Here is a 26,036-nt window from a genome sequence, read left to right on the forward strand (position 1 = left end):
CCCCGTCCCTCCTTTATCCCTTCCCTCTCCCCTCCTCTTCCTCCCCCGTCCCTCCCTCTTCCTCCTTTCCCTCCCCCTCTCCCTCCCCGGTCCCTCCCTCTCCCTCCCCTCTCCCTCCTTTGTCCCTTCCCTCTCCCCTCCTCTTCCTCCCCGTCCCTCCCTCTTCCTCCTCCTTTCCCTCCCCCTCTTCCTCCCCTCTCCCCTCCTCTCCCTCCCCTGTCCCTCCTTTATCCCTCCCCTGTCCCTCCCTCTCCCTCCTTTATCCCTCCCCTGTCCCTCCCTCTCCCTCCTTTGTCCCTCCCCCTTTCCCTCCCTCTCCCTCCCTCTTCCTCCCTTGTCCCCCCCTCTTCCTCTTCCTCCCCGCCCCTCTCCCTCCTCCTCTCCCTCCCCCCGGTTCCTCCCCCGGTTCCTCCCCCCGGTTCCTCCCCCGGTTCCTCCCCCGGTTCCTCCCCCGGTTCCCATTGGCGGCGATGGCGGCGATCCGCACCGTGCAGGTACCGGGACCCCCCCGCACTCCCCTCGGGGCTATTTGAGGAGGGGTCTCCCCCCCATCCTCACCGACCCCTCCGTGTCTCCCTCTCCCCGTCCTCCCGCAGGGCTCGGTGGCGCTGGTGACCGGCGGCGGCTCCGGGCTGGGCCGGGCCACGGTGGAGCGGCTGCTGGAGCGGGGGGCGCGGGTGCTGCTGCTGGACCTGCCCTCGTCCGGGGGCGCCGAGCTGGCCCGGGAGCTCGGGGAGAGCTGCGCCTTCACCCCCGCCGACGTGAGCACCGGGGGCACCGGGCTGGGGGCGCTGCGGGACAGCGGGGACGGCGGGGACACCCCCCGACATGGGGACACCGCCCGGACATGGGGACACCGCCCGGACATGGGGACAGCCACTGGACATGGGGACACCCCCCGGACATGGGGACAGCCCCCGGACATGGGGACACCCACTGGACATGGGGACAGCCCCCCCGGACATGGGGACATCAGTGACGCCACTCCTGACATGGGGACACACCCCCCGGACATGGGGACACCCCCCAACATGGGGACACACCCCGGACATGGGGACATCCCCCCCGGACATGGGGACACACCCCGGACATGGGGACATCCCCCCCGGACATGGGGACAGCCACTGGACATGGGGACACCCCCCCGGACATGGGGACACCCACTGGACATGGGGACACACCCCGGACATGGGGACACCCCCCCCGGACATGGGGACACACACTGGACATGGGGACACCCCCCGGACATGGGGACACACCCCGGACATGGGGACACCGCCCGGACATGGGGACACCCCAGACATGGGGACACCGCCCGGACATGGGGACACACCCCGGACATGGGGACACCCCGGACATGGGGACCACACCACAGACATGGGGACACCCCACCCCCGGACATGGGGACAGCCCCGACATGGGGACAGCCACTGGACATGGGGACACCCCCGACATGGGGACACCGCCCCGGACATGGGGACACCCCCGACATGGGGACAGCCACTGGACATGGGGACACACCCCCCGGACATGGGGACCACACCACAGACATGGGGACACCCCCCGGACATGGGGACAGCCACTGGACATGGGGAAACCCCCCGGACATGGGGACACCCCCCGGACATGGGGACACCCACTGGACATGGGGACACACCCCAGACATGGGGACAGCCACTGGACATGGGGACACCCCCCCCGGACATGGGGACACCCCCCGACATGGGGACACACCCCGGACATGGGGAAACCCCCCGGACATGGGGACACCCCCTGGACATGGGGACCACACCACAGACATGGGGACAGCCACTGGACATGGGGACACCCACTGGACATGGGGACACCGCCCGGACATGGGGACAGCCCCCGGACATGGGGACAGCCCCCCAACACGGGGACACCCCCCCCCGACATGGGGACACCCCCACCAGTGACATCCCCCCCGACACAGCCGGTGACATCCCCCCTTGACACGTGGCCACCTTGACCCTCCCGTTGGTGGCATCCACCCGTGGCCACTGTGACCCCGCCCCTCTTGGTGACATCCACACGTGGTCACCTGACCCCCCCCCTCATTGGTGACATTAGCCCTGAGTGTGGGACCACCCCCCCCTGGTGACCTTTGACCTCTCAGGTGACATCCCACCTTGATGGGGGATGACCCCACAGGTGACCTTGGCCAAGGAGGTGGGGACAACCTCGCCCCTCCCCCTGCTCAAACTGGGCCCAGCGTGACCTTGACCGAGGATCCAAGGTCACCTTGACCTTGCTGGTGACATCCCACCTTGTCCTTGTCCCCTCTGGTGACAGCCCCCCCTGTCCCCAGGTGACCTCACCTGAGGAGGTGGGGGCCACCTTGGCCACCCCCTCAATTTGGGACCACCTTGACCCTTTCAGCCACGTCCCAAGGTGACCCAGGTGGTGACTCCAGTGATGACACATCCCAGGGTGACCCCAGTGGTGACACATCCCAGGGTGACCCCAGTGATGACACATCCCAGGGTGACCCCAGTGGTGACACCCCCCTGGTGACCCCAATGGTGACACCCCCAGGTGACCTGTCCCAAGGAGGTGGGGGCTACCTTGGCCATCCCCTCGATTTGGAACCACCCTGACCCCACAGGTGACATCCCCCGCCCTCCTCAACCTGGGCCCAGCGTGACCTTGAACGAGGAGCCAAGGTCACCTTGACCTTGCTGGTGACATCCCACCTTGTCCTTGTCCCCTCTGGTGACATCCCCCACCCAACACAGCCCCATTGGCCCCAGGTGACCTCACCTGAGGAGGTGGGGGCTGCTTTGGCCACCCCTCGATTTGGGACCACCTTGACCCCTCCAGCCATGCCCCAGGGTGACCCCAGTGGTGACCCCAGTGGTGACACATCCCAGTGTGACCCCAATGGTGACCCCCCCCTCGGTGACACCCCCAGGTGACCTCTCCTGAGGAGGTGAGCGCGGCGCTGGGCGTGGCCCAGAAGAAGTTTGGCCGCCTGGACCTGGCCGTGAACTGCGCCGGCATCGGCATCGCCGTCAAGACCTACAACAGCAAGAAGGACAAAGTGCATGACCTGGAGGACTTCCAGAGGGTCATCAACGTCAGTGGGGGCTCGGGGTGGTGGGGTGGGGGGGTCTGGGTGGGATGGGGGGCTCGGGCTGGTGGGATGGGGGGGTCTGGGGTCAGTGGGGTGGGTAAGGGAGGTCTGTGGTCAATGGTGTGGAGGATCTGGTCAGTGGGTGGTGACCTGGTCAGTGAGGGGGGGTCTCTGGTCAATGGGGTGGACGATCTGGTCAATGGCGTGGATGACCTGGTCAGTGGTGTGGATGACCTGGTCAATGGATGGATGACCTGGTCAATGGTGTGGATGACCTGGTCAATGGTGTAGATGACCTGGGCAGTGGGTAAATGACCCGGTCAATGGATGGATGATCAATGGATGGATGACTTGGTCAATGAGGGGATGGTCAATGGGTGGATGACCTGGTCAGTGGCATGGATGACCTGGTCAATGGTGTGGATGATCAATGGATGGATGACCTCGTAAATGGTGTAGAAGACCTGGTCAATGGACGGATGATCAATGGATGGATGACCTGGTCAATGAGGGGATGACCTGGTCAATGGTGTGGATGATCAATGGATGGATGACCTGGTCAATGGTGTAGATGACCGGGTCAATGGTGTGGATGACCTGGTCAATGGATGGATGACCTGGTCAATGAAGGGGGTCTCTGGTCAATGGGGTGGATGATCTGGTCAATGGCATGGATGACCTGGGCAGTGGGTAAATGACCTGGTCAATGGGTGGATGGTCAATGGTGTGGATGATCAATGGGTGGATGACCTCATCAATGGTGTGGATGACCTGGTCAATGGATGGATGACCTGTTCAATGGTGTGGATGATCTGGGCAGTGGGTAAATGACCTGGTCAATGGATGGGTGACCTGGTCAATGGCGTGGATGGTCAATGGGCGAATGACCTCATCAATGGCGTGGATGACCTGGTCAATGGGTGGATGATCAATGGGTGGATGACTTGGTCAATGGTCAATGAGGGGATGACCTGGTCAGTGAGGGGATGACCTCATCAATGGGTGGATGACCTGGTCAATGGATGGGTGACCTGGTCAATGAGGGGATGACCTGGTCAATGGTGTGGATGGTCAATGGGTGGATGACCTGGTCAGTGGGGTGAATGACTTGGTCAGTGGCATGGATGACCTGGTCAATGGATGGATGACCTGATCAATGGCGTGGATGACCTCGTCAATGGCATGGATGGTCAATGGCATGAATGGTCAATGGGCGAATGACTTGGTCAATGGTCAATGAGGGGATGACCTGGTCAGTGGTGTGGATGACCTGGTCAATGGATGGGTGACCTGGTCAATGAGGGGATGACCTGGGTAATGGTGTGGATGACCTGGTCAGTGGGTGGATGATCAATAGGTGGATGACTTGGTCAATGGTCAATGAGGGGATGACCTCATCAATGGGTGATGATCAATGGCTTGGCCCTGATCAATGCCGTACCTGTAGATGTGGGACCTCGGGGCGTTCCCACCACAACACCCGGTGCTGTGAGGGCACCATCAGGGTTTGGTGGCCCCCCACAATCCCCCCCTCCCCAAATCCCCCTCCCCAAATCCAGGTGAACCTGGTGGGCACCTTCAACGTGATCCGCCTGAGCGCGCAGCTCATGAGCCGCAACAAGCCGGACGCCGACGGCCACCGCGGCCTCGTGGTCAACACCGCCAGCGTGGCCGCCTTCGAGGGGCAGGTGAGTGACCCCGGGGGCCACCAGGGGGTCAGAGAACCTTCCAGAAACCCCACCACCCCCCCACTATTGGAATAATTCCAATATTGCAGGAATAATTCCAATATTGCAGGAATAATTCCAATATTGCAGACGGGATGTGCCTGAGCTTGTAGGGCCCTTGGTGCTTGACCAAAAAGTGGCAACTGTGGTGATTTCACCCCAAAAAACACTTTTGGCCAGCTGGATTTGTGGTGTTTCACCCCAAAAATGCTTTTGGCCAGTTGGATCTGTGGTGTTGAACTGTAATATATTAACTTTTAGTGATTGGAGAATAACATGAATATGGTAATATTCATAGTATATTATATATGTTATAGTAGTTATATATTATAGTATATTATAATATATTATATTACATTATATTATATTATATTATATTATATTATATTACAATATATTACAATATAATATAATAATAGTATATTATAGTATATTATATTATGATAAATTATAGATAAAAGTTAAGTTACAGATTGGTTCTGGTGTATTAAGATAGCACAGGCAAACAAGTCAGCAAAGGTGCAAGTAGAAAAAAAGGTCTCAGAATTTTCCACTGCAAGAAAACTGGAAAAACAACTTCTAGTTTAAACTGTGATATATTAACTTTTAGTGACTTTCATCCTTCCTTGTAAAACTTTCATCCTTTTTTTGTCAAACTTTCATCCCTCCCAACATCCAGGACTGATGGGCAGTGCTGGGAGGGGGAAGGACAGGTATTAATATATTATATTAATTATATTATATTATATTATATTATATTATATTATATTATATTATATTATATTATATTATATTATATTATATTATATTATATTATATTATATTATATTATATTATTTTTAGTATTTTATATGATGTATTATACTTGGAATATTGTAATAATATATACTATATATTATAAAGAATATATAATAATATACTATAGTATTATATATCATATATAATAATAGATATTATATGATATAATGTATCCTATATAATATATATTATTATAATATATGATATAATATATAATATGATATATTACAATAATATAGATTATATTTATGATTATGATATGATATATTAATTGTATATAATATAATATAATTGTATATAATGAATATACTATAATATACTATAATATACTATAGTGTACTATAACATACTATACTATAATATACTATACTATACTATAATATACTATACTATAATATACTATAATATACTATAATATACTATAATATTATATTATATTATATTATATTATATTATATTATATTATATTATATTATATTATATTATATTATATTATATTATATTATATTATATTATATTATATTATATTATATATATATATATTTTTTTTTTTTTTTAATATAAACTGACACACCTGGGCAGAGAATTATCAGAGGGAAGGATCCAAAAATCAACCCTAAAATCACAGTTTCACCTCCCCACAGGTTGGCCAAGCCGCCTACTCGGCCTCCAAGGGCGGCATCGTGGGCATGACCCTGCCCATCGCCCGCGACCTGGCACCGCTGGGCATCCGCGTGGTCACCATCGCGCCAGGTGGGGACACCTGGGGACACCTGGGGACACCTGGGGACACCCGAGGGAGGCGAGGGCAAGGGGAGCTCGGTTCTGAGCTGTCCTTGCTGGTGGTTTGTGGGTTTGATCTCAGGGGGTGAAAAAACAACCTGAGATGGTGCAGGAGGTTTGCAGTGATAATCAAAATAAATGTAATTTTATTGAATGAGATGTGATAGAGGGATTGAGGGACAGGAAAAGATAAGAAAAAGAGAGAAAAAGATAAGAAAGAGAGAGAAAAAGAGAAAGAGAGAAAAACAAGGGGTTTGCAGTGATAATCAAAATAAATGTAATTTTGTTGAATGAGATGTGATAGAGGGATTGAGGGAGAGGAAAAGATAAGAAAGAGAGAGAAAAAAGAGAGAGAAAAGAGAGAGAAAGAGAGAGAAAAAGATATGAAAGAGAGAGAAAAACAAGGGGTTTGCAGTGATAATCAAAATAAATGTAATTTTATTGGATGGGCACAGTGAGATGTGATAGAGGGATTGAGGGAGAGAAAAAGGTAAGAAAGAGAGAGAAAAAGATAAGAAAAAGAGAGAAAAAAATAAGAAAGAGAGAGAAAAAAATAAGAGAGAGAAAAGAGAGAGAAAGAGAGAGAAAAAGATATGAAAAAGAGAGAAAAAACCAAGGGGTTTGCAGTGATAATCAAAATAAATGGATTTTTATTGAATGGGTGTATGAAATGTGATAGAGGGATTGAGGGAGAGAAAAAGATAAGAAAGAGAGAGAAAAAGATAAGAAAGAGAGAGAAAAAGATATGAAAGAGAGAAAACCAAGGGGTTTGCAGTGATAATCAAAATAAATGGATTTTTATTGGATGGGTGCAGTGAAATGTGATAGAGGGATTGAGGGAGAGAAAAAGATAAGAAAGAGAGAGAAAAAGATAAGAAAGAGAGAGAAAGAGATAAAAAAAAAGAGAGAAAAGAAAGAGAGAGAGAGAGGGGGATACAGCTACCAAATGTAGAGATGAAATCCTTTGGTCCCGTCCAATGATAATCAAAATAAATGCACTTTTACTAAATAAAATAAAAAATAAATTAAATAAAAAATAAATTAAATAAATAAATAAAATGAAATAGAAAACCATAAAATTTTAAAATTAAAAAAAAAACAAATAAATTTTAAAAAGAAATAAATAAAATAAAATAAAATTTAAAAATAAAATAAATGAAATAAAAAATAAATTAAATAAAAAATGAATAAGATAAATAACATAAAAAAGAAATAAAAATATAAATAAAATAAAAAACATAAAATAAAAATTAAGAAAATAAATAAAATAAACTAAATTTTAAAAATACAATAAATAAAATAAAATAAAATAAATAAATTAAATAAATGAAATAAAAAATAAATTAAATGAAAAATGAATAAGATAAATAACATAAAAAATAAATAAAATAAAAATATAAATCAAATAAAAAATGAATAACATAAATAAAATAAAAAATAAATAAAATAAAAAACATAAAATAAAAATTAAGAAATAAAATTAAAATAAAATAAATAAAATAAATTTTCAAATATACAATAAAATAGAAATAAATAAAATTTTACAAACACAATAAAATAAAAATAAAAATTAAATTAAATAATTAAAAAATCAAATAAAATAGACATTTTTTTCTCCACTTTTTCAGGGCTGTTCTCCACCCCTCTCCTGGCCGGGCTGCCCGAGAAGGTTCGGAAGTTCCTGGGCCAGCAGGTGCCGTTCCCGTCCCGCCTCGGGGACCCCTCGGAATTCGCTCACCTGGTGCAGGCCCTGGCCGAGAACCCCATGATCAACGGCGAGGTGGTGAGGCTGGACGGGGCCCTGAGGATGCAGCCGTGAGCCCCAAAATCCGGGGGAACCCCAAAATGTGGGGGAACCCCAAAAATTTGGGGTGGGAGAGGTGACGGAGAGATCGCTGCGAGGATCAACGGGGACACTCCAACGCTGTGGGGACAAGGATTGGGGACACAGTGGGGACACTTTGTCCTGAGGGTCCTGAGGGGACACAACCCCCCTGAGTGGACACTGAGTGGACACAACCCATCCCAAAAGTGGGAACTCCCAAGGATTTGGGGACACCCAAGGATTTGGGGACACCAAGGATTTGGGGACACCTAAGGATTTGGGGACACCAAGGATTTGGGAACTCCCAAGGATTTGGGGACACCAAGGATTTGGGGACACCTAAGGATTTGGGGACACCAAGGATTGGGGACACCCAAGGATTTGGGGACACCCAAGGATCTGGGGACACCCAAGGATTTGGGGACACCAAGGATTTGGGGACACCCAAGGAGGATTTGGGGACAAACCCCAGGATTGTGGCCATGAGGACACTCCAACCCCTGCTCAAGTTTGGGGGGAACCATCCTGACTCCCCCCCGGGTTTGGGGACCCCCTGAAGCCCCTCTGAGTGGACATGACCCCCCCCCCAAAAGTGGGGACACCCAAGGATTTGGGGACAAACCCTAGGATTGTGGTCATGAGGACACTCAAAGCCCTGCTCAGGTTTGGGGGGGTCCATCCTGAGCCTCCCCCTCAATTTGGGGACCCCCTTGAGTCCCCCCTGAGTGGACACAACCCCCAGTAAATGGGAACTCCCAAGGATTTGGGGACACCCAAGGAGGATTTGGGGACAAACTCCAGGATTGTGACCATGAGGACGCTCAAACCCCTGCTCAGGTTTGGGGGGCTCCATCCTGAGCCCGCCCCCTCAATTTGGGGACCCCCCCCCCAGCCCCTCCCCCACATCAATAAAGCGTGTTCGCCCACGCGGCCTCCGAGCCTTGCGATGCCCCGCCTCCCGTCTCTTCTTATTGGCTGGTTCTGCTGCCAATCATATCACAACCAGATATGATTGGTCGGTGAGGGGGGGTGGGAGTGGTAAAACCTCCCACGCGCGAAACTCGCCTCTGATTGGCTGAAGGCAGGGCTGATCGCGCTCTCTGCTCGCTGATTGGATGAAAGTCCTGTCAATATGGCGGCATGACGGGTGGGCGGGTTCAGCGCCGATTGGTCAGAGAGGAACTTCCGGCGGAAGCGGCTCGTGAGGGGACCGGGACCGGCGGCGGCACCGGGAGCGGCACCGGGAACAGGGAACGCGACCGGGAGCGGGAACCGCAGCCATGAACATCCGGAACGCGCGGGTGGGCGGCCCGCGAGGGACAGGGGGGCTCGGCCAGGGAGAATTGGGCACCGGGGAGGGATCTGCCGGTGATACCGGGCCATGGCGGGAGCTGTGAGGGGAACACCGGGATCTGAGGGGAGCACCGGGACATGCGAGGGGGAACTGGGGATTTATGAGGTGTCTGAGGTGGGGACCGTGCTCCGACGGGTGCTTACCGGGCCTCGAACCGGGAGAACCGGGATCTGAGGGGGACACCGGGATCTGAGGGGGACACCGGGATTGGGGAGCGGTACCGGGTCCTGAGGGGGGCTCTGAGGGGATCCCGGTACCGTTTGGGCGCTCTGAGGTGGATCCGTGCTTGGAGGAGGCTCTGAGACCTCTCCCGGTGTTGGGGAGCACCGGGGCCGGTTCTGGGGTGACTCCCCCGGTTCTCCTCCGGTTCCGGTTGCTCCCGGTAGCCCGAGGACCTGATGAACATGCAGCACTGCAACCTGCTCTGCCTGCCCGAGAACTACCAGATGAAATATTATTTCTACCACGGCCTCTCCTGGCCTCAGGTGTGGCTCTGGATCCGCCCCGGGATTACCGGGATTTAACCCCCCCTTCCCCGGATTTAACCCCACCCCGGTGCCCCTCGGTCTCCTCCAGAACACCTGGATCCCTCCTTGGCACACCTGGGGTACTGAATTTCACACCAGGACCCCCTGGATCCCCTTCCCAGGCACACCTGGCCCCTCCCAGGGTCACCTGGATTTCCTCCCCCCCCCGCCCCAGGCACACCTGCCCCCCCCCTTTCCCCCAGGACCCCCTGGAATCCCCCCCATGGACACCTGACCCCCCTTCACCGCTTTCACACCCCCCATTGTCACCTGTTCCCCCCCCATTGTCACCTGTCCCACCCTCACCTGTCCCCATTGTGCCCTGTCCCCTATTGTGCCTTGTCCCCATTGTCCCCTGTCCCCATTGTCCCTACTCCCTCATTGTCCCTTCCCATTGTCCCCCTGTCCCACTGTCACCTGTTTTGTCCGATTGTCATCTGTCCCTATTGTCACTTGTCCCCATTGTGCCCTGTCCCCTATTGTGCCTTGTCCTCATTGTCCCCTGTTCCCATTGCCCCCTGTTCCCCATTGTCCCCTGTCCCATTGTCCCCTGTCCCATTGTCCCTGTCCCATTGCCCCCTGTCCCCCATTGTCCCCTGTCCCCCACTTTCCCCATTGTCCTCTGTCCCCCATTGTCCCCTGTCCCCATTGTCCCCTGTTCCCCCCCATTGTCTCCCATTGTCCCCTGTCCCACTGTCCCCTGTCCCATTGTCCCCGTCCCCATTGTCACCTGTTTTTTCCAATTGTCACCTGTCCCCCCATTGTCCCCTGTCCCCATTGTCCCCTGTCCCCCATTGTCCCCTGTCCCACTGTCCCCTGTCCCATTGTCACCTTTGTCCCCGTCCCATTGTCCCCTGTCCCCATTGTCCCCAGTCCCTCATTGTCCCTTCCCATTGTCCCCTGTCCCATTGTCACCTCTTCCCCCCCATTGTCCCCTGTCCCCTTTGTCCCCGTCCCCTTTGTCCCCGTCCCCATTGTCCCCTGTTCCCCTTGTCCCCTGTCCCATTGTCCCCTGTCCCATTGTCCCCAGTCCCCTTTGTCCCCTGTCCCCTCACTGTCCCCTGTCCCCTCACTGTCCCCTGTCCCTTTGTCCCCTTTGTCCCCTGTCCCCATTGTCCCCTTTGTCCCCTGTCCCATTGTCACTTTTGTCCCCGTCCCATTGTCCCCGTCCCATTGTCCCCTGTTCCCCATTGTCCCCTGTCCCATTGTCCCCATTGCCCCCGTCCCCATTGCCCCCTGTCCCCTCACTGTCCCCTGTCCCATTGTCACCTTTGTCCCCGTCCCATTGCCCCCTGTCCCCCTTTGTCCCCTGTCCCATTGTCCCCATTGCGCCCTGTCCCCATTGCCCCCTGTCCCCCTTTGTCCCCTGTCCCCCATTGTCACCTGTCCCCCATTGTCACCTGTCCCATTGTCACCTGTCCCATTGTCCCCTGTCCCCTGTCCCCCACTGTCCCCTGTCCCATTGTCCCCTGTCCCTTTGTCCCCTGTCCCATTGTCCCCACTGTCCCCTGTCCCCTCACTGTCCCCTGTCCCCCCAGCTCTCGTACATCGCCGAGGATGAGAACGGGAAGATCGTCGGTTACGTCCTGGCCAAGATGTGAGTGTGGGACCCCCCCGAGTGTGGGACCCCCACCCCATTTTCTGCCCTTTTGGGGGGTCCCTGGGGGGATTTGGGGTGGTCTCACCCCTCTAACCCCCCCCTCCTCCTCCCTGTGTTCCTGTAGGGAGGAAGACCCCGATGATGTCCCCCATGGGCACATCACCTCCCTGGTGAGATGGGGTTTGGGGGGTCCTGGGGGGTTTGGGGGGTCCTGGAGGGATTTGGGGGGTCCTGGGGAGGTCCTGGAGGGATTTGGGGGGGGTCCTGAGAGGGGTTTGGGGGGGTCCTGGAATAGATCAGAGGGGTTTGGGGGTCACCTTGTGGGGTCCTGAGGGGGTTCTGGAGGAGTTTGGGGGGTCCTGGAGGGGTTTGGGGAGCTCTGGGAGGGGTTTGGGAGGGTTCTGGAATAGATCAGAGGGGTTTGGGGGGGTTCTGGAAAGGTTTTGGGGTCACTTAAAGGCTTGTGGGGTCCTAGAGGGGTTTTGGGGGGGTCCTGGAATAGATCAGAGGGGTTTTGGGGTCACCTTGTGGGGTCCTGAGGGGCTTCTGGAGGGGTTTTGGGGGGCTCTGGGAGGGCTTTGGGGGGGGTCTGGAGGGGTTTGGGAGGTCCTGGGGGGGTTCTGGAGGGGTTTCGGGGGCTCTGGGAGGGGTTTGGGGGGGTCCTGGAGGGATTTGGGGAGGTCCTGGAGGGGATTTGGGGGGTCCTGAGGGGTCTTTGGGGTCACCTGAGAGCTTGGGATGGGTTTGGGGGGGCTCCTTGGGGGTCTTTGGGGTCACCTGAGGGTTCGGGGGGGGGCTCTTGGGATGGGTTGGGGGGGTTCATTGAGTGGTGCTATGGGGGTTTTGTGTTCCCCTGGGTGTTTTTGGGGTTTCCCATCCCATTTTTGGGGTGTCTCACCCCGTGTTTGTGGTGTCCCATCCCATTTTTGGGGTGTCCCATCCCGTTTTTGGGGTGTCTCACCCCGTTTTTGGGGTGTCCCACCCCGTTTCTGTGGTGTCTCACCCCGTTTTTGGGGTGTCCCATCCCATTTTTGGGGTTTCCCATCCCATTTTTGGGGTTTCCCATCCCATTTTTGGGTGTTCCCCTGGGTGTTTTTGTGGTGTCCCACCCCGTTTTTGGGGTGTCTCACACCGTTTTTGGGGTTTCCCATCCCGTTTTTGGGTTCCCTTGGGTGTTTTCTGGGGTGTCTCACCCCGTTTCTGTGGTGTCTCACCCCGTTTTTGGGGTGTCTCACTCCATTTTTGGGGTGTCCCATCTCATTTTTGGGGTGTCTCACCCCGTGTTTGGGTTCCCCTGGGTGTTTTTGGTGTGTCCCACCCCGTTTTTGTGGTGTCTCACCCCATTTTCGGGGTTTCCCATCCCATTTTTGGGGTGTCCCATCCCATTTCTGTGGTGTCCCACCCCATTTCTGTGGTGTCTCACCCCGTTTTTGGGGTGTCTCACTCCATTTTTGGGGTTTCCCATCCCATTTTCGGGGTGTCCCATCCCATTTTTGGGGTTTCCCATCCCATTTTCGGGGTGTCCCACCCCATTTTCGGGGTTTCCCATCCCATTTTCGGGGTTTCCCATCCCATTTTTGTGGTGTCTCACCCCATTTTCGGGGTGTCTCACCCCATTTTCGGGGTGTCTCACCCCATTTTCGGGGTGTCCCCCCCGTTTTTGGGGTCCCCAGGCGGTGAAGCGCTCCCACCGGCGCCTGGGGCTGGCGCAGAAGCTGATGGACCAGGCCAGCCGGGCCATGATCGAGAACTTCAACGCCAAATACGTGAGCCTGCACGTGCGCAAGAGGTGCCACCCCAAAAACCCCCTGGGGACCCCAAAAACCCCCTCAGGGACCCCAAAAACCCCCTCAGGGACCCCAAAAATACCCTGAGGGACCCCAAAATACCCTGAGGGATCCCAAAACTCCCTGAGGGACCCTAAAAACTCCCTGAGGGACTCCAAAACATCCTGAGGGACCCCAAAATACCCCGGGGACCCCAAAAACCCCCTCAGGGACCCCAAAATACCCTGGGGACCCCAAAATATCCTGAGGGACCCCAAAACTCCCTGAGGGACCCCAAAAACCCCCTCAGGGACCCCAAATCTCCCTGACGAACCCCAAAAACCCCCTGAGGGACCCCCAAAAACCCCATCAGGGACCCCAAAAACCCCCTGAGGGACCTCAATAACTCCTGGAGGGAGCCCAAAAACCCCCTGAGGGACCCCAAATCTCCCTGAGGGACCCTCCCAAACCCTCAGGTCACCCCAAACCCCTCAAAGAACCTTTAAGGAACCCTCCCCAAAACCTTCAAAAAACCCTGAGGTGACCCCAAAACTCCTCAAGAAATCCTCAGATGCCCCCAAAACTCCTCATGAAATCCTCAGGTGACCCCAAAACCCCTCAAGGGACCCTCCCAAACCCTCAGGTGACCCCAAAACCCTCAAGGAATCCTCAGATGCCCCCAAAACTCCTCATGAAATCCTCAGGTGACCCCAAAATCCCTCAAGGAACCCTCAGGTGTCACCAAAACCCTCAAGGAACCCTCCCAAGCCCTCAGATGACCCCAAAACCTCTCAAGGAATCCTCAGATGCCCCCAAAACCCTCCTGAAATCCTCAGATGACCCCAAAATCCCTCAAGGAACCCTCAGGTGCCCCCAAAACCCCTCAAGAAATCCTCAGGTGACCCCAAAACTCCTCAAGAAATCCTCAGGTGACCCCAAAACCCTCAAGGAACCTTCAAGAAACCCTCAGGTGACCCCAAAACCCTCGTGAAATCCTCAGGTGACCCCAAAACCCCTCAAGGAACCTTCAAGGAACCCTCAGGTGTCACCAAAACCCTCAAGGAACCCTCAGGTGACCCCAAAAATCCCTCAAGGAGACCCCAAAACCCCTCAAGGAACCCTCAGGTGACCCCAGAACCCTCAAGAAATCCTCAGGTGACCCCAAAACCCCTCAAGGAACCCTCCCAAGCCCTCAGATGACCCCAAAATCCCTCAAGGAACCCTGAGGTGACCCCAAAACCCCTTTAGGGCCCCCCCAAAATGACCCCACCCCATTTGTCCTTGGCAGTAACCGGGCAGCGCTGCACCTCTACTCCAACACCCTCAACTTCCAGTGAGTCTGGGGGGCTCTGGGGCGATTTGGGGGGGGTCAGGAGAAATTTTGGGGTGTCAGGAGAAATTTTGGGGGGTCTGGGGAGGTTTTGGGGGGTTTTGAAGGGATTTTGGGATGGGTTTGGGGGGCTCCTGGAGGGGTTTTGGGAGGGTCCTGTGGGGCTTTTTGGGTTCCCCTGGTGGTTTTTGGGGTGTCCTGTGCTATTTTTGGGGTGTTCTGTGCCATTTTTGGGGTGTCCCATGCCGTTTTTGGGTTCTCCTGGGTGTTTTTTGGGGTGCCCCCCGTTTGTGACCCCCCAAATTCCCCCCAGGATCAGCGAGGTGGAGCCCAAGTACTACGCGGACGGGGAGGACGCCTACGCCATGAAACGGGACCTGAGCCAGATGGCAGAGGAGGTGCAGCCCCTGGGACCCCCAAAAACTCCTCATGAACCCCTGGGACCCCCCAAAAATTCCTCATGGACCCCTGGGACCCCCCAAAAACTCCTCATGAACCCTCAGGACTCCCCCAAAAACTCCTCATGAACCCCCGGGACACCCCAAAAACTCCTCATGAACCCCTGGGACCCCCCAAAAACTCCTCATGAACGCCTGGGATCCCCCAAAAACTCCTCATGAACCCCTGGGACCCCCCAAAACTCCTCATGAACCCCCAGCCCCTGCCCCCCTGGGACCCCCCAAAAACTCCTCATGAACCCTCAGGACCCCCCAAAAACTCCTCATGAAGCCTCAGGACCCCCCCAAAAACTCCTCATGGACCCCTGGGACCCCCCCAAAACTCCTCATGAACCCCCAGCCCCACCTGGGACCCCCCAAAAACTCCTCATGAACCCCCAGCCCCACCTTGGGACCCCCCCCAAAATCCTCTCCAACCCTGGGGAACCCTAAAAACATCCAGGGGACCCCAAAACGGGATGGGAGACCCAAAAAATGCCCATGGGAACCCAAAAACGCCCGTGGGACCCTCACAAAAACCCCCAGGACACCCCAAAAACCCCCAGGGGAACCCAAAAAAACCTGCAGGACCCCAAAACGGGCTGGGAGACCCCAAAAACGCCCATGGGACCCCCACAAAAACCCTCAGGGGACCCCAAAACTGGCTGGGACCCCCAAGAACCACCACAGGAACCCAAAAACCCCCATGGGACCCCAAAAACGCCCATGGGACCCCCACAAAAACCCCCGGGGAAACCAAAACCCCCAGGAGACCCCAAAACGGGCTGGGAGACCCCAAAAACTCCCAGGGGAAATAAAAACCCCCAGGACACCCCAAAAACTCCCCAGGGGAACCCAAAATGGGCTGGGACACCCCAAAAGCTTCCCCAACCCCACCTGGGAGCCCGAAAACCTCCCCAACCCTGGGACCCCCAAAAATCCTCCTGGAGGAGCTTCCAGGACCCCATAAAAACCTCCCCAACTCTGGGACCCCCCCAAAAACTCCTCATGAACCCCCAGGACCCCCAAAAACTCCTCATGAACCCCTGGGACCCCCCAAAAACTCCTCATGAACCCCTGGGACCCCCAAAAACTCCTCATGAACCCCCAGCCCTACCTCGGGACACCCCCAAAATCCTCTCCAACTCTGGGAACCCTAAAAACATCCAGGGGACCCCAAAACGGGATGGGAGACCCCCAAAAATGCCCATGAGACCCTCACAAAAACCCTCAGGGGACCTCAAAATGGGCTGGGACCCCCAAAAATGCCCAGGGGAATCCAAAAACCCCCAGGAGACCCCAAAACTGGCTGGGAGACCCCAAAAACCACCACAGGAACTCCCAGGGGACCCCAAAATGGGCTGGGACCACCACAGGAACCCAAAACCAACCAGGGGACCCCAAAACGGGCTGGGAGACCCCAAAAACCCCCATGGGACCCCCACAAAAACCCCCAGGGAAACCAAAAAACCCCCAGGAGACCCCAAAAACTCCCCAGGGGACCCCAAAACTGTCTGGGAGACCCCCACAAAAATGCCCATGGGAACCCCACAAAAACCCTCAGGGGACCCCAAAATGGGCTGGGACCCCCAAAAGCTTCCCCAACCCCACCTGGGACCCCAAAAAACCTCCTGGAGGAGCTTCCAGGACCCCATAAAAACCTCCCCAACTCTGGGACCCCCCAAAACTCCTCATGAACCCCCAGGACCCCCCCAAAAACTCCTCATGAACCCTCAGGACCCCCCCAAAAACTCCTCATGAACCACTGGGACCCCCCAAAAACTCCTCATGAACCCCCAGCCCCACCCTGGGACACCCCCAAAAATCCTCTCCAACCCTGGGAACCCTAAAATCATCCAGGGGACCCCAAAACGGGATGGGAGACCCCAAAAATGCCCATGAGACCCTCACAAAAACCCCCAGGGGACCCCAAAATGGGCTGGGACACCCCAAAAGCTTCCCCAACCCCACCTGGGACCCCCCAAAAAAATCCCCATCCCCACCTGGGACCCCCAAAAATGTCCCCAAACTGGGACCCCCAAAATCCCTCCTGGAGGAACTTCCAGGGACCCCAAAATCCCTCCTGGGGGGCTGCAATCTTCCCTGGGACCCCCAAAAAACTTCCCCATACCCCCATGGAACCCCAAAATCCCTCCTGGAGGAGCTTCCAAGGACCCCCAAAAATCCTCCCCAACCCTGAGACCCCCCAAAAACCCTCCCCATATCCCATGGGACCCCAAAATCCTCCTGGGGGGCTGCAATCTTCCCTGGGACCCCCAAAAAACTTCCCCATATCCCCTGGGACCCCCCAAAATCCCTCCTGGAGGGGCTTCAAGGGACCCCCAAAATCCCTCCTGGGGGGGATCCCCCCCACCCTGGGACCCCCAAAATCCCTCTTGGAGGGGCTTCAAGGGACCCCAAAATCCCTCCTGGGGGGGATTCCACTCAGCCTGGGACCCCAAAAATCCTCCCTGTACCCCCATGGAACCCCAAAATCCCTCCTGGAGGGGCTTCCAAGGACCCTCAAAAAAACCTCCCCAACTCTGGGACCCCCAAAAACTTCCCCATATCCCCTGGGACCCCCAAAAAAAACCTCCTGGAGGGGCTTCCAGGACCCCCAAAATCCCTCCTGGGGGATCCCCCCCACCCTGGGACCCCCAAAATCCCTCCTGGAGGAGCTTCCAGGGACCCCAAAAACCCTCCTGGGGGGCTTCCATCATCCCTGGGACCCCCAAAAAACTTCCCCCTCACTCTGGGACCCCCAAAAACCCTCCCCATATCCAATGGAACCCCAAAAATCCCTCCTGGAGGAGCTTCCAGGGACCCCCAAAAATCCTCCCCATCCCACCCTGGGACCCCCAAAAAACTTCCCCAAATCCCCTGGAATCCCAAAAAAACCTCCTGGGGGGCTTCAAGGGACCCCAAAAACCCTCCTGGGGGCTTCCATCATCCCTGGGACCCCCGGACCCCCAAAAAACCCTCCCCAACCCCCCAGGAACCCCCAAAACCCCTCCCCATATCCCCTTGGGACCCCAAAAATCCCTCCTGGGGGGATTCCACCCCCTTGGGACCCCCAAAAAACCCTCCCTGTACCCCCATGGAACCCCAAAATCCCTCCTGGAGGAGCTTCCAGGGACCCCCAAAAATCCTCCCCAACCCTGAGACCCCCCAAAAACCTTCCTGGGGGAAACCCACCCCCCTGGGACCCCCCAAAACACTCTCCACCCCCCCTGGGACCCCCCAAAATCCTTCCTGAGGGTCTTCCACACCCCCCCCCAATTTTAACCCCTTGTGTCCCCCCAGCTGAGGAAGCAGCTGGAGCAGAAGGAGCGGGGTCGGCCCCCAGCCCCCAGCGAGCCCCCCCGAGGTGGGGACGGGGTCTGCGGCTCTGGGGGGACCCCCACGAACCCCCCGACCCCGGGGGGAGCCCCCCAACAGCAGCAGGAGGACGGGGGGGGGGACAGCAAAGACCTGAGCGAGGTCAGCGAGACCACGGAGAGCACGGACGTGAAGGACAGCTCGGAGGCCTCGGATTCCGCCTCATAGAGACCCCCCAAAAATCAATGGGGAACCCCCCAAAAAACATCCCTGGGACCCCCGGGAGCCCCTGCAAAAAAATCTTTGGGGTTTTGGCCAAAAAATCCCCAAGAGTCGCCCCAAAAATCGCTGGGATCCCCAGGAGGCAGCGCAAAAAAATCTCCCGGATCTCCCGCAAAAATCCCTGGGATCCCCCCAAAAATTCCCGGGAGCTCTCTCAAAAAATCTCTGGGATACCCAGGAGCCCCCCCAAAAATACTCTGAGGTCTCCAGGAGCCTGCCCAAAAATCCCCAGGAGCCCCCCCCCAAAAAAATCTGTGGGACCCCCAGGGCCCACCCCAAAAATCCCTGGGATCCCCCCCAAAAAATATCTGGGATTTTCCCCAAAAAATCCCTGGGACCCCTTCCCAAAAATCCCCGGGAGGTCCCCCAAAAAATCTCTGGGATCCCCAGGAGCCCCCCCTAAAAATCTCCAGGAATCTCCCCAAAAAAATCTCTGGGAGCCTCCCCAAAAATACTCTGGGGTCTCCAGGAGCCTCCCCAAAAATCCCTGGGATCCCCCCCCAAAAAATCTCCCGGACCTCCTGCAAAAATCCCTGGGACCCTTCCCCAAAAATCCCCAGGAGCTCCCCCAAAAAATCCCTGGAGCCCCTAAAAAATCTCTGGGATCCCCAGGAGCTCACCCTAAAAATCCCTGGGATCCCCCCCAAAAAATCTCTGTGACTTTCCCCAAAAAATCTGCAGGAGCCCCCCCAAAAATCTCCAGGAACCTCCCCAAAAAATCTCTGGGAGCCCCCCCAAAAATCCCCGGGAGCCTCCCGAAAAAATCTCTGGGAGCCCCCCCAAAAAAATCATTGGGACCCCTGGGAACTCCCACAAAATCCCTGGGAGCCCCCCAAAAAATCCCCAGGAGCCCCCCCAAAATTTCTGGGACCCCCAGGAGCTCCCCCCAAAAACCCCTGGGAGGCTCCACAAAAAAATCTCTGGGACCCCAGGGAGCCCCCCCAAAAAATCCCCAGAATCCCCCCCAAAAAAACCCCTGGGACCCTTGGGACCCCCCCCCAAAAATCCCTGGGACTTCCAGGAGTCCCCCCAAAAAATCTCTGGGAGCCCCTGCAAAAAATCCCTGGGACCCCCCCAAAAAATCCCTCGGAGCCCCCCAAAAAATCCCTGGGACCCCCGGGAGCCCCCCCAGAACTCCTGGGACCCTCCGGAGCCCCCCCAAAATCTCAGGGACCCCCGGGAGCCCCCCAGGACCCCTCGGTGCTGGCGGGGGGCATTAAAGCCCCTCTGTCTCCAGGCTCGGCTCTTTCTTTGTGGGGGGCTCGTGGATTTTTGGGGGTCTCGACCCCTCCCTAAAGGGTTAAAGCGGTGTGGGCGGGGCTTGGGTTGACCACGCCCCCTATGGAAACGGGTGGTGTTGAAGGGGGCGTGGTCTATGCAGATTTGCCTCTCGCTGATTGGCGGAGATGCGCGGTTGTGGCGCCCTCTGGCGGAAGGACGGGGAAGGGCAGGCGGCGCTGATGGGGCGGGAACGGGATCGGGAACGGGAACGGGAACGGGAACGGGACCGGAGCCAGGCTGGGACAGCGGGAACGGGATCGGGACCGGGAACGGGACCGGAAACAGGACCGGAGCCAGGCTGGGACAGCGGGAACGGGGCCAGGAACGGGATCGGGATTGGGAACGGGACCGGAGCCCGGCTGGGGCAGCGGGAACGGGATCAGGATTGGGAACGGGACCGGGAACGGGAACGGGACCGGAGCCAGGCTGGGGCAGCGGGAACGGGATCGGGACCGGGAACGGGACCGGAGCCAGGCTGGGGCAGCGGGAACGGGATCGGGACCGGGACTGGGACCGGAGCCAGGCTGGGGCAGCGGGAACGGGATCGGGACCGGGAACGGGACCGGAGCCAGGCTGGGGCAGCGGGAACGGGATCGGGACCGGGAACGGGACCGGAGCCAGGCTGGGACAGCGGGAACGGGACCGGGACTGGGAACGGGACCGGAGCCAGGCTGGGACAGCGGGAACGGGGCCAGGAACGGGATTGGGACTGGAGAGAAGCTGGGGCAGCAGGAACAGGGACCGGGAATGGGACCGGGATTGGAGCGAGGCTGGGGCAGCAGGAACGGGGTCGGAGCGAGGCTGGGGCACCAGGAATGGGATTGGGACCGGGATTGGGACTGGAGTGAGGCTGGAACAGCAGGAACGGGGCTGGGAACGGGGCCGGGAACGGGACAGGGACTGGGAACAGGACAGGGATTGGGACCAGAGCCAGGCTGAGACACCAGGAATGGGACCGGGACCAGAGCAAGGCTGGGGCAGCGGGAATGGGACCAGGACTGGAGCAAGACTGAGGCAGCGGGAACAGGGACCACGAACGGGATTGGGACTGGAGTGAGGCTGGAACAGCAGGAATGGGGCCAGGAACGGGATTGGGACCGGGATTGGGACTGGAGTGAGGGTGGGACAGGTGGGAACGGGACCAGGAACGGGATTGGGACTGGGAACAGGACAGGGATTGGGACCGGAGCCAGGCTGAGACACCGGGAATGGGACTGGGACTGGAGCAAGACTGGGGCAGCGGGAACAGGGACCACGAACGGGATTGGGACTGGAGTGAGGGTGGGACAGTGGGAACGGGGCCAGGAACGGGGCCAGGAACGGGATTGGGACTGGGAACAGGACCGGGACTGGGACCAGAGCAAGGCTGGGGCAGGAAAGGGATGGAAATTGGGAGGGGGAACCAGGACCATGAGATGGAGGCACCGGGACCAGGATGGAAACGGGGCAGGGGAGTGCCAGAACCGGCGAGGATGAGGAGGAGAATTCCAGCACAAATTCTGGGAGATCCCAGGAACAGGGGAGTAAAACCACCCTGAAATCGCCCCCCCAGCTCCCTTGGGGTTCGAGGGGAGGTCTCTGTAAATCTGTTAAAACTTTCTCTTTATTATAATATAACTTTAGATATAAAAAGCAAATTTTACAAGTTTTTAACCCAAAATGTACAAAAAAATGGTCAGGAAATTGTTGAGTTTCTCCCCTTTGTGTGTGATGGGTGGGTGTGGGGGAGGGATTTAGGGAGATGCCCCCCAGCTGGGGGAGATTTGGGGGTCCCCAAAAAAAAAGGGGGGAAAGGGGGGGGGGTGAAAGGCCTTCGAACACCCTGAGCTGTGTTGGGGACCCCCAGCCCCTCATTACCCGCAATTCCAGGGGGGGTGGAGATGTGCAGCACCCCCAAATCCCCCCCCCCACATTAAATTCTGCCCCTGTTGGGGTCTTTCTGCCCCACGGGGGGGTTGGGGGGCTCCTCTGTTGGGATTTCTTCCACACCACTGCCTGAAAGGGGGAAAATTGGGGGGCACAAAATCAGCTCCTACTCCCCTTCCAAGAGAATTATGGGGAGAGGGGTCTCACCCCCCATTTCCTCAGGTTTTGGGGTCCCCCCTGAGCTTTGGGGTGTCCCCAGGGTGGAGAGGGAGGGAGGGGTCTCTTACCATCCCCATCATCTGGGATCTCCTGCACATCCTCATCATCATCCAGGATCACCACGCAGTCCTCGCCGCTCTCACTGGGGAAAATTGAAAATTTTCGTTCATGGGGGGGAGGTTGAAAATTGAAAATTTGGGGTTCCCTCCCTCCCCAAACCCCCCCCTTTGGGGTGCAGCTCACCTGTCAGGGGGTCCCTCAGCGCCCTCCCCCAGCAGGTAGAACTGGAGAGGGTTGGGCCAAAGCTCCTCCTTGATGATCTGGAGAGGGACATGGGGGAGTTCAGGGGGGTACTGGGAGGTGGAACTGGGAGCACTGGGAGCACTGGGAGCACTGGGAGCACCGGGCTCACCTCAGCCACACGATCCCCTGCAGGGAAGCTGTGATCCCCAAACCAAGCAAAGAAGCTCCGAGGGGCCGGGGGTCCCTTGTGGCGGCGGGACCGGGGGTCCTGGCCCTGCCACCACCGGATGGGGGTCGAGTGGGACACCAGGTGACCTGAGAGGAGGGACAACACACCGTGAGGTCGCTCTGGAGCCCCCAAACCCCCTCTTTGAGCTGGTTCCCCCCATCCTTGCCCCAACACCCACCGGAGGGGCCGCGCACGAACTCCTTGGCCACGACGTCGTTCTGGAAATAGGGGTTGACGCTGAAGAAGAACCGGATCCGACAGCCAGGGCGGCTCTGCCCGAACTCCTCCACCTGCAAACCCACCTGTGTCACCTCAGGGAGGTGGGGGGGGGGTCACAGCACCCCAAATGTCCCCCCCAAACCCCTCCAGGCACCTGCAGGCTCGTCATGTAGCTCAGCGCGTCCTCGTCGCGGTCGCTGATCATGGCCGAGAGCTGCGGGTGGTTCAAGAACTGGGCACGAGGAGAGGGTCAAGGAAAGATCTGCAAGTTCCTCTGTACCTCCCCTCCTCCCCTCCACACCCCAAAATTCCAAAATTTCAACCCCCTCAGGGATACAGCAGTGACCCAGAAGCCGGGGATGTGCTGGATGAGGCGGTTGCGGCGCTGCAGGTGCGGCCGGCGGCGGAGGCAGAAGCGGGCGCGGAGGCGGCGGAAAGCTCGGGCTGCCTCCTCCTCCACGGCCTCCAGCTCCAGCTGAACGGCCTCCAGAGCCGCCAGGTACCTCGCAGGGCCTTCATCCCGCTCCTCCTCCTCCTCCTCCTCCTCCTCCTCCTCCTCCTCGTCCTCATCCAGCGAGATCACCGCGCTCTCCTCGGCCGCCGGGACCCCCGTGGGCTCCAGGACCCCGGGGCTCTGCCCCACGCAGGGTCCCGTGGGTTCCAGGCCCTCCTCGGGCTCTGTGGTGAACTCCACGCCTCCTTTCTGCTCTCTGTCCCACCTCACGTGGCCGGTGATGGTGCTCTCCAGGCTTTCTGTGTCTTCTCTGCTGGCTTCCAAGCCCTCCAAGCTGGTGTCCAGGTTTCTCTCCCTCTCTACGCCGGCCCTGGGTCTCGTAGGGGGCTTTGCTTTGCGCCTGTTGGTGCTTTTCTGCTCGCCACCAGGACAAGCATCACTCTCCACGCTCCCCAGGACCTTGGGGGTGGTCTCCAAGCCCCCTTTGCTCCTTCTGCCCTGCTCCAAGCAGCGAGTGACAGCCGTCTCCAGGCTCCCTTTGCGCCCATTGGTGCTCCCAAGGCTCCCTGTGACCTCCCTGATGCTCTGCAGACCACCCTGGGCCTCTCTGGTGGTCTCCAGGCTTCCTTTGGATTCCGTGGGAGTCTCCAGGACACTCTTGTTCTTCTCCAAGGAGTGTGTGGCAGCAATTTCCAGATCTCCCATGTCCTCTCTGGTGGTCTCCATCCCCTCTTTGACATCTCTGGTGGTCTCCATCCCCTCTTTGACCTCTCTGGTGGTCTCCAAACCCCCTTTTTCCTCCTCTGAGCACTCACTCCTTGTGTTCTCCAGGCTCCCTTCGCATCCGTTGATGGTCTCCAGCTCTCCCTTGGCCTCCTCGGTGGTCTCTGAGCTGGCTGTGACCTCCCCGGTGACTTTCCCGGGGATCTCAAGCCCCTTCTTGGGGGTCTCCATCCCCTCCTTGGGGGTCTCCATCCCCTCCTCGGGGGTCTCCAGCCCCTCCCCGGTCAAAGCCGCCATCTCCGAGCAGCCGCCAGGGGGCGCTCGCTCGTCCCCGCCGCCGCCGCCCCGCGCATGCCCGGACCCGTCGCCCCGCGCGCGCGCGTTGCGGCCCTCACCACGACCTCCGGCGGGGGTGGGGGAACGCGCCGTCTCCTCCCCGCGGTTAACGGCGGCGGCGGAGCCCGTCCCGCTGGGCTCGTCCAGACGGCGGAGCTTGGCCGGGGACGGTCGTTCTGTCCCGGCCCCGGCCCCGGCCCCGCTCATGGCGGCGGCTCCGGCGCCCGCCAGCGGCCGAAAAAGCGCGCGCGCCGCCGCCGCCGCCGCCGCCGAGGCCCCGCCCACCCCGCTCGTCACTCGCGCGCTGCCCCATTGGCCGGTTGCCATGGCGACGCCCGTCACGCGGGGCGGGCGGGAAAAGGGCGGCCAATGGGAACGCGTCGCTTTGGCGGGCTCCGGGGAGCGCGGTGGGCGGGGCCGGGGGGAGCCGCGCGCTCATGCGCAGCGCGAGGAGCGCACGTGCGGGCGGCGCGAGAGCCGCGGCTGTGAGGGGAGAGGCTCCGCCCCCCTCCCGCCATGAGGGGCTGAGGGAGCGTGAGCGCGGTGAGACCCTCCCGGAGGGGACGGGTTCCCTTCCACGCTGTCACCTGAGGGACTGAGACACTCCCTGAAGGGCTGAGGTAGCGTGAGGGCGGGCAAGACCCTCCCGGAGGGGACGGGTTCCCTTCCACGCTGTCACCTGAGGGACTGAGACACTCCCTGAAGGGCTGAGGTAGCGTGAGGGCGGGCAAGACCCTCCCAGAGGGGACGGGTTCCCTTCCACGCTGTCACCTGAGGGACTGGGACCCTCCCTCAGGGGCTGAGGGAGCGTGAGGGCGGTGGGACCCCTCCGGAGGGGACAGGATTTCTCTTTTTCCTCAGTGAGTATAGAGGGGCTGGGACCCCCCCAATGTCACCTGAGGGACTGAGACCCTCTGTCAGGGGCTGAGGGATCGGGGACACTTCCTCACGGGCTGAGGGAGCGTGATGGCAGCAAGACCCCTCTGGACGGGACAGGATTTATTTCCATTTCTCCTCAGTGCGTATAGAGGGGTTGGGACCCCCCAATGTCACCTTAGGGACTGGGACCTTCCCTCAGGGCCTGAGGGACCACGGGGGCGGGCAGGACCCTCCCCGGAGGGGACAGGTTCCCCCCACACTGTCACCTGAGGGACTGGGACCCTCCCTCAGGGGCTGAGGGAGCATGAGGGTGATGGGACCCTCCTGGAGGGGATGGGTTCCCTTCCACGCTGTCACCTGAGGGATTGGGGACCTTCCCTGAGGGGCTGAGGGACCGTGAGGGCGGTGGAACTCCTCCAGAGGGGACAGGATTTTTCCCCCCTCTTCAGTGAGTATAGAGGTGCTGAGGTCACTCAACGTCACCTGAGGGACTGGGACCCTCCCTCACGGGCTGAGGGAGCGTGAGGGCAGCAAGACCCCTTCGGAAGGGACAGGATTTATTTCCATTTCTCCTCAGTGCGTATAGAGGGGTTGGGACCCCCCAATGTCACCTGAGGAACTGGGACCCTCCCTTAGGGGCTGAGGGATCGGGGACACTCCCTCATGGGCTGAGGGAGCGTGAGGGCAGCGAGACCCTCCTGGAGGGGGCGGGTTCCCTTCCACGCTGTCACCTGAGGGATTGGGGA

The 26,036-nt window shown here is 57.4% G+C and overlaps 4 protein-coding genes across 8 annotated transcripts; 3 read left to right on the top strand and 1 right to left on the bottom strand.

Annotated features, from left to right (window-relative positions):
* Positions 1-370: 370 nt before the first annotated feature.
* HSD17B10 (hydroxysteroid 17-beta dehydrogenase 10) lies at positions 371-8,467 on the top strand. Its single transcript, XM_054654234.2, has 6 exons — positions 371-494; positions 597-761; positions 2,933-3,097; positions 4,654-4,782; positions 6,264-6,372; positions 8,031-8,467. The coding sequence occupies exons 1-6, from the start codon at positions 471-473 to the stop codon at positions 8,219-8,221; spliced, it is 783 nt and encodes a 260-aa protein (XP_054510209.2). The 5' UTR covers positions 371-470; the 3' UTR covers positions 8,222-8,467.
* Positions 8,468-9,369: 902 nt separating this feature from the next.
* On the top strand, positions 9,370-20,078 carry NAA10 (N-alpha-acetyltransferase 10, NatA catalytic subunit). 3 transcript variants are annotated; one of them, XM_054654231.2, is made up of 8 exons: positions 9,370-9,528; positions 9,968-10,066; positions 11,647-11,705; positions 11,833-11,878; positions 13,382-13,497; positions 14,763-14,807; positions 15,118-15,202; positions 18,545-20,078. In XM_054654231.2, the coding sequence occupies exons 1-8, from the start codon at positions 9,508-9,510 to the stop codon at positions 18,785-18,787; spliced, it is 714 nt and encodes a 237-aa protein (XP_054510206.1). In that variant the 5' UTR covers positions 9,370-9,507; the 3' UTR covers positions 18,788-20,078. The 3 variants fall into 3 exon arrangements, with proteins under 3 accessions (XP_054510206.1, XP_077028695.1, XP_054510207.1); XM_077172580.1 differs by lacking the exon at positions 14,763-14,807; XM_054654232.2 differs by lacking the exon at positions 9,968-10,066 and having other exon boundaries at positions 9,392-9,528.
* On the top strand, positions 18,805-20,137 carry LOC143692342 (uncharacterized). Its single transcript, XM_077172563.1, has 2 exons — positions 18,805-19,650; positions 19,694-20,137. Exons 1-2 carry the CDS (start codon positions 18,805-18,807, stop codon positions 20,135-20,137), a joined length of 1,290 nt encoding a protein of 429 aa, XP_077028678.1.
* Positions 20,138-21,707: 1,570 nt separating this feature from the next.
* Positions 21,708-25,951, bottom strand: LOC143692341 (uncharacterized). Of its 3 annotated transcripts, none has more exons than XM_077172553.1 (8): positions 24,091-25,951; positions 23,236-24,060; positions 23,053-23,130; positions 22,858-22,969; positions 22,620-22,765; positions 22,451-22,527; positions 22,276-22,349; positions 21,708-22,117 (listed from the first exon to the last, which is right to left on the bottom strand). In XM_077172553.1, exons 1-8 carry the CDS (start codon positions 24,736-24,738, stop codon positions 22,035-22,037), a joined length of 2,043 nt encoding a protein of 680 aa, XP_077028668.1. In that variant the 5' UTR covers positions 24,739-25,951; the 3' UTR covers positions 21,708-22,034. The 3 variants fall into 3 exon arrangements, with proteins under 3 accessions (XP_077028668.1, XP_077028667.1, XP_077028666.1); XM_077172552.1 differs by having other exon boundaries at positions 23,236-25,464; positions 25,557-25,949; XM_077172551.1 differs by having other exon boundaries at positions 23,236-25,949.
* Between the last annotated feature and the right edge of the window lie 85 nt (positions 25,952-26,036).

The sequence above is a fragment of the Agelaius phoeniceus genome, chromosome 38 (genome assembly GCF_051311805.1).
Source record: "Agelaius phoeniceus isolate bAgePho1 chromosome 38, bAgePho1.hap1, whole genome shotgun sequence".
NCBI lineage: Eukaryota > Metazoa > Chordata > Aves > Passeriformes > Icteridae > Agelaius > Agelaius phoeniceus.

What these genes read in the sequence shown, in the direction of transcription:
- HSD17B10 (XM_054654234.2), top strand. Translation starts at nt 471, where the DNA reads ATGGCGGCGATCCGCACCGTGCAG. An exon ending in CGGCGATCCGCACCGTGCAG is followed by an intron (nt 495 to 596) that starts GTACCGGGACCC and finishes GTCCTCCCGCAG; the next exon opens with GGCTCGGTGGCGCTGGTGAC. An exon ending in CGTGGTCACCATCGCGCCAG is followed by an intron (nt 6,373 to 8,030) that starts GTGGGGACACCT and finishes CCACTTTTTCAG; the next exon opens with GGCTGTTCTCCACCCCTCTC.
- NAA10 (XM_054654231.2), top strand. Translation starts at nt 9,508, where the DNA reads ATGAACATCCGGAACGCGCGG. An exon ending in ACGGCCTCTCCTGGCCTCAG is followed by an intron (nt 10,067 to 11,646) that starts GTGTGGCTCTGG and finishes CTGTCCCCCCAG; the next exon opens with CTCTCGTACATCGCCGAGGA. An exon ending in GGTTACGTCCTGGCCAAGAT is followed by an intron (nt 11,706 to 11,832) that starts GTGAGTGTGGGA and finishes GTGTTCCTGTAG; the next exon opens with GGAGGAAGACCCCGATGATG.
- LOC143692342 (XM_077172563.1), top strand. Translation starts at nt 18,805, where the DNA reads ATGGGGAACCCCCCAAAAAACATCCCTGGGACCCCCGGGAGCCCCTGC. An exon ending in CATTGGGACCCCTGGGAACT is followed by an intron (nt 19,651 to 19,693) that starts CCCACAAAATCC and finishes TCCCCAGGAGCC; the next exon opens with CCCCCAAAATTTCTGGGACC.
- LOC143692341 (XM_077172552.1), bottom strand. Translation starts at nt 24,738, where the DNA reads ATGGCAACCGGCCAATGGGGCAGCGCGCGAGTGACGAGCGGGGTGGGC. An exon ending in GTTCGTGCGCGGCCCCTCCG is followed by an intron (nt 22,766 to 22,857) that starts GTGGGTGTTGGG and finishes CCCTCCTCTCAG; the next exon opens with GTCACCTGGTGTCCCACTCG. An exon ending in GCTGAGGGACCCCCTGACAG is followed by an intron (nt 22,350 to 22,450) that starts GTGAGCTGCACC and finishes AATTTTCCCCAG; the next exon opens with TGAGAGCGGCGAGGACTGCG.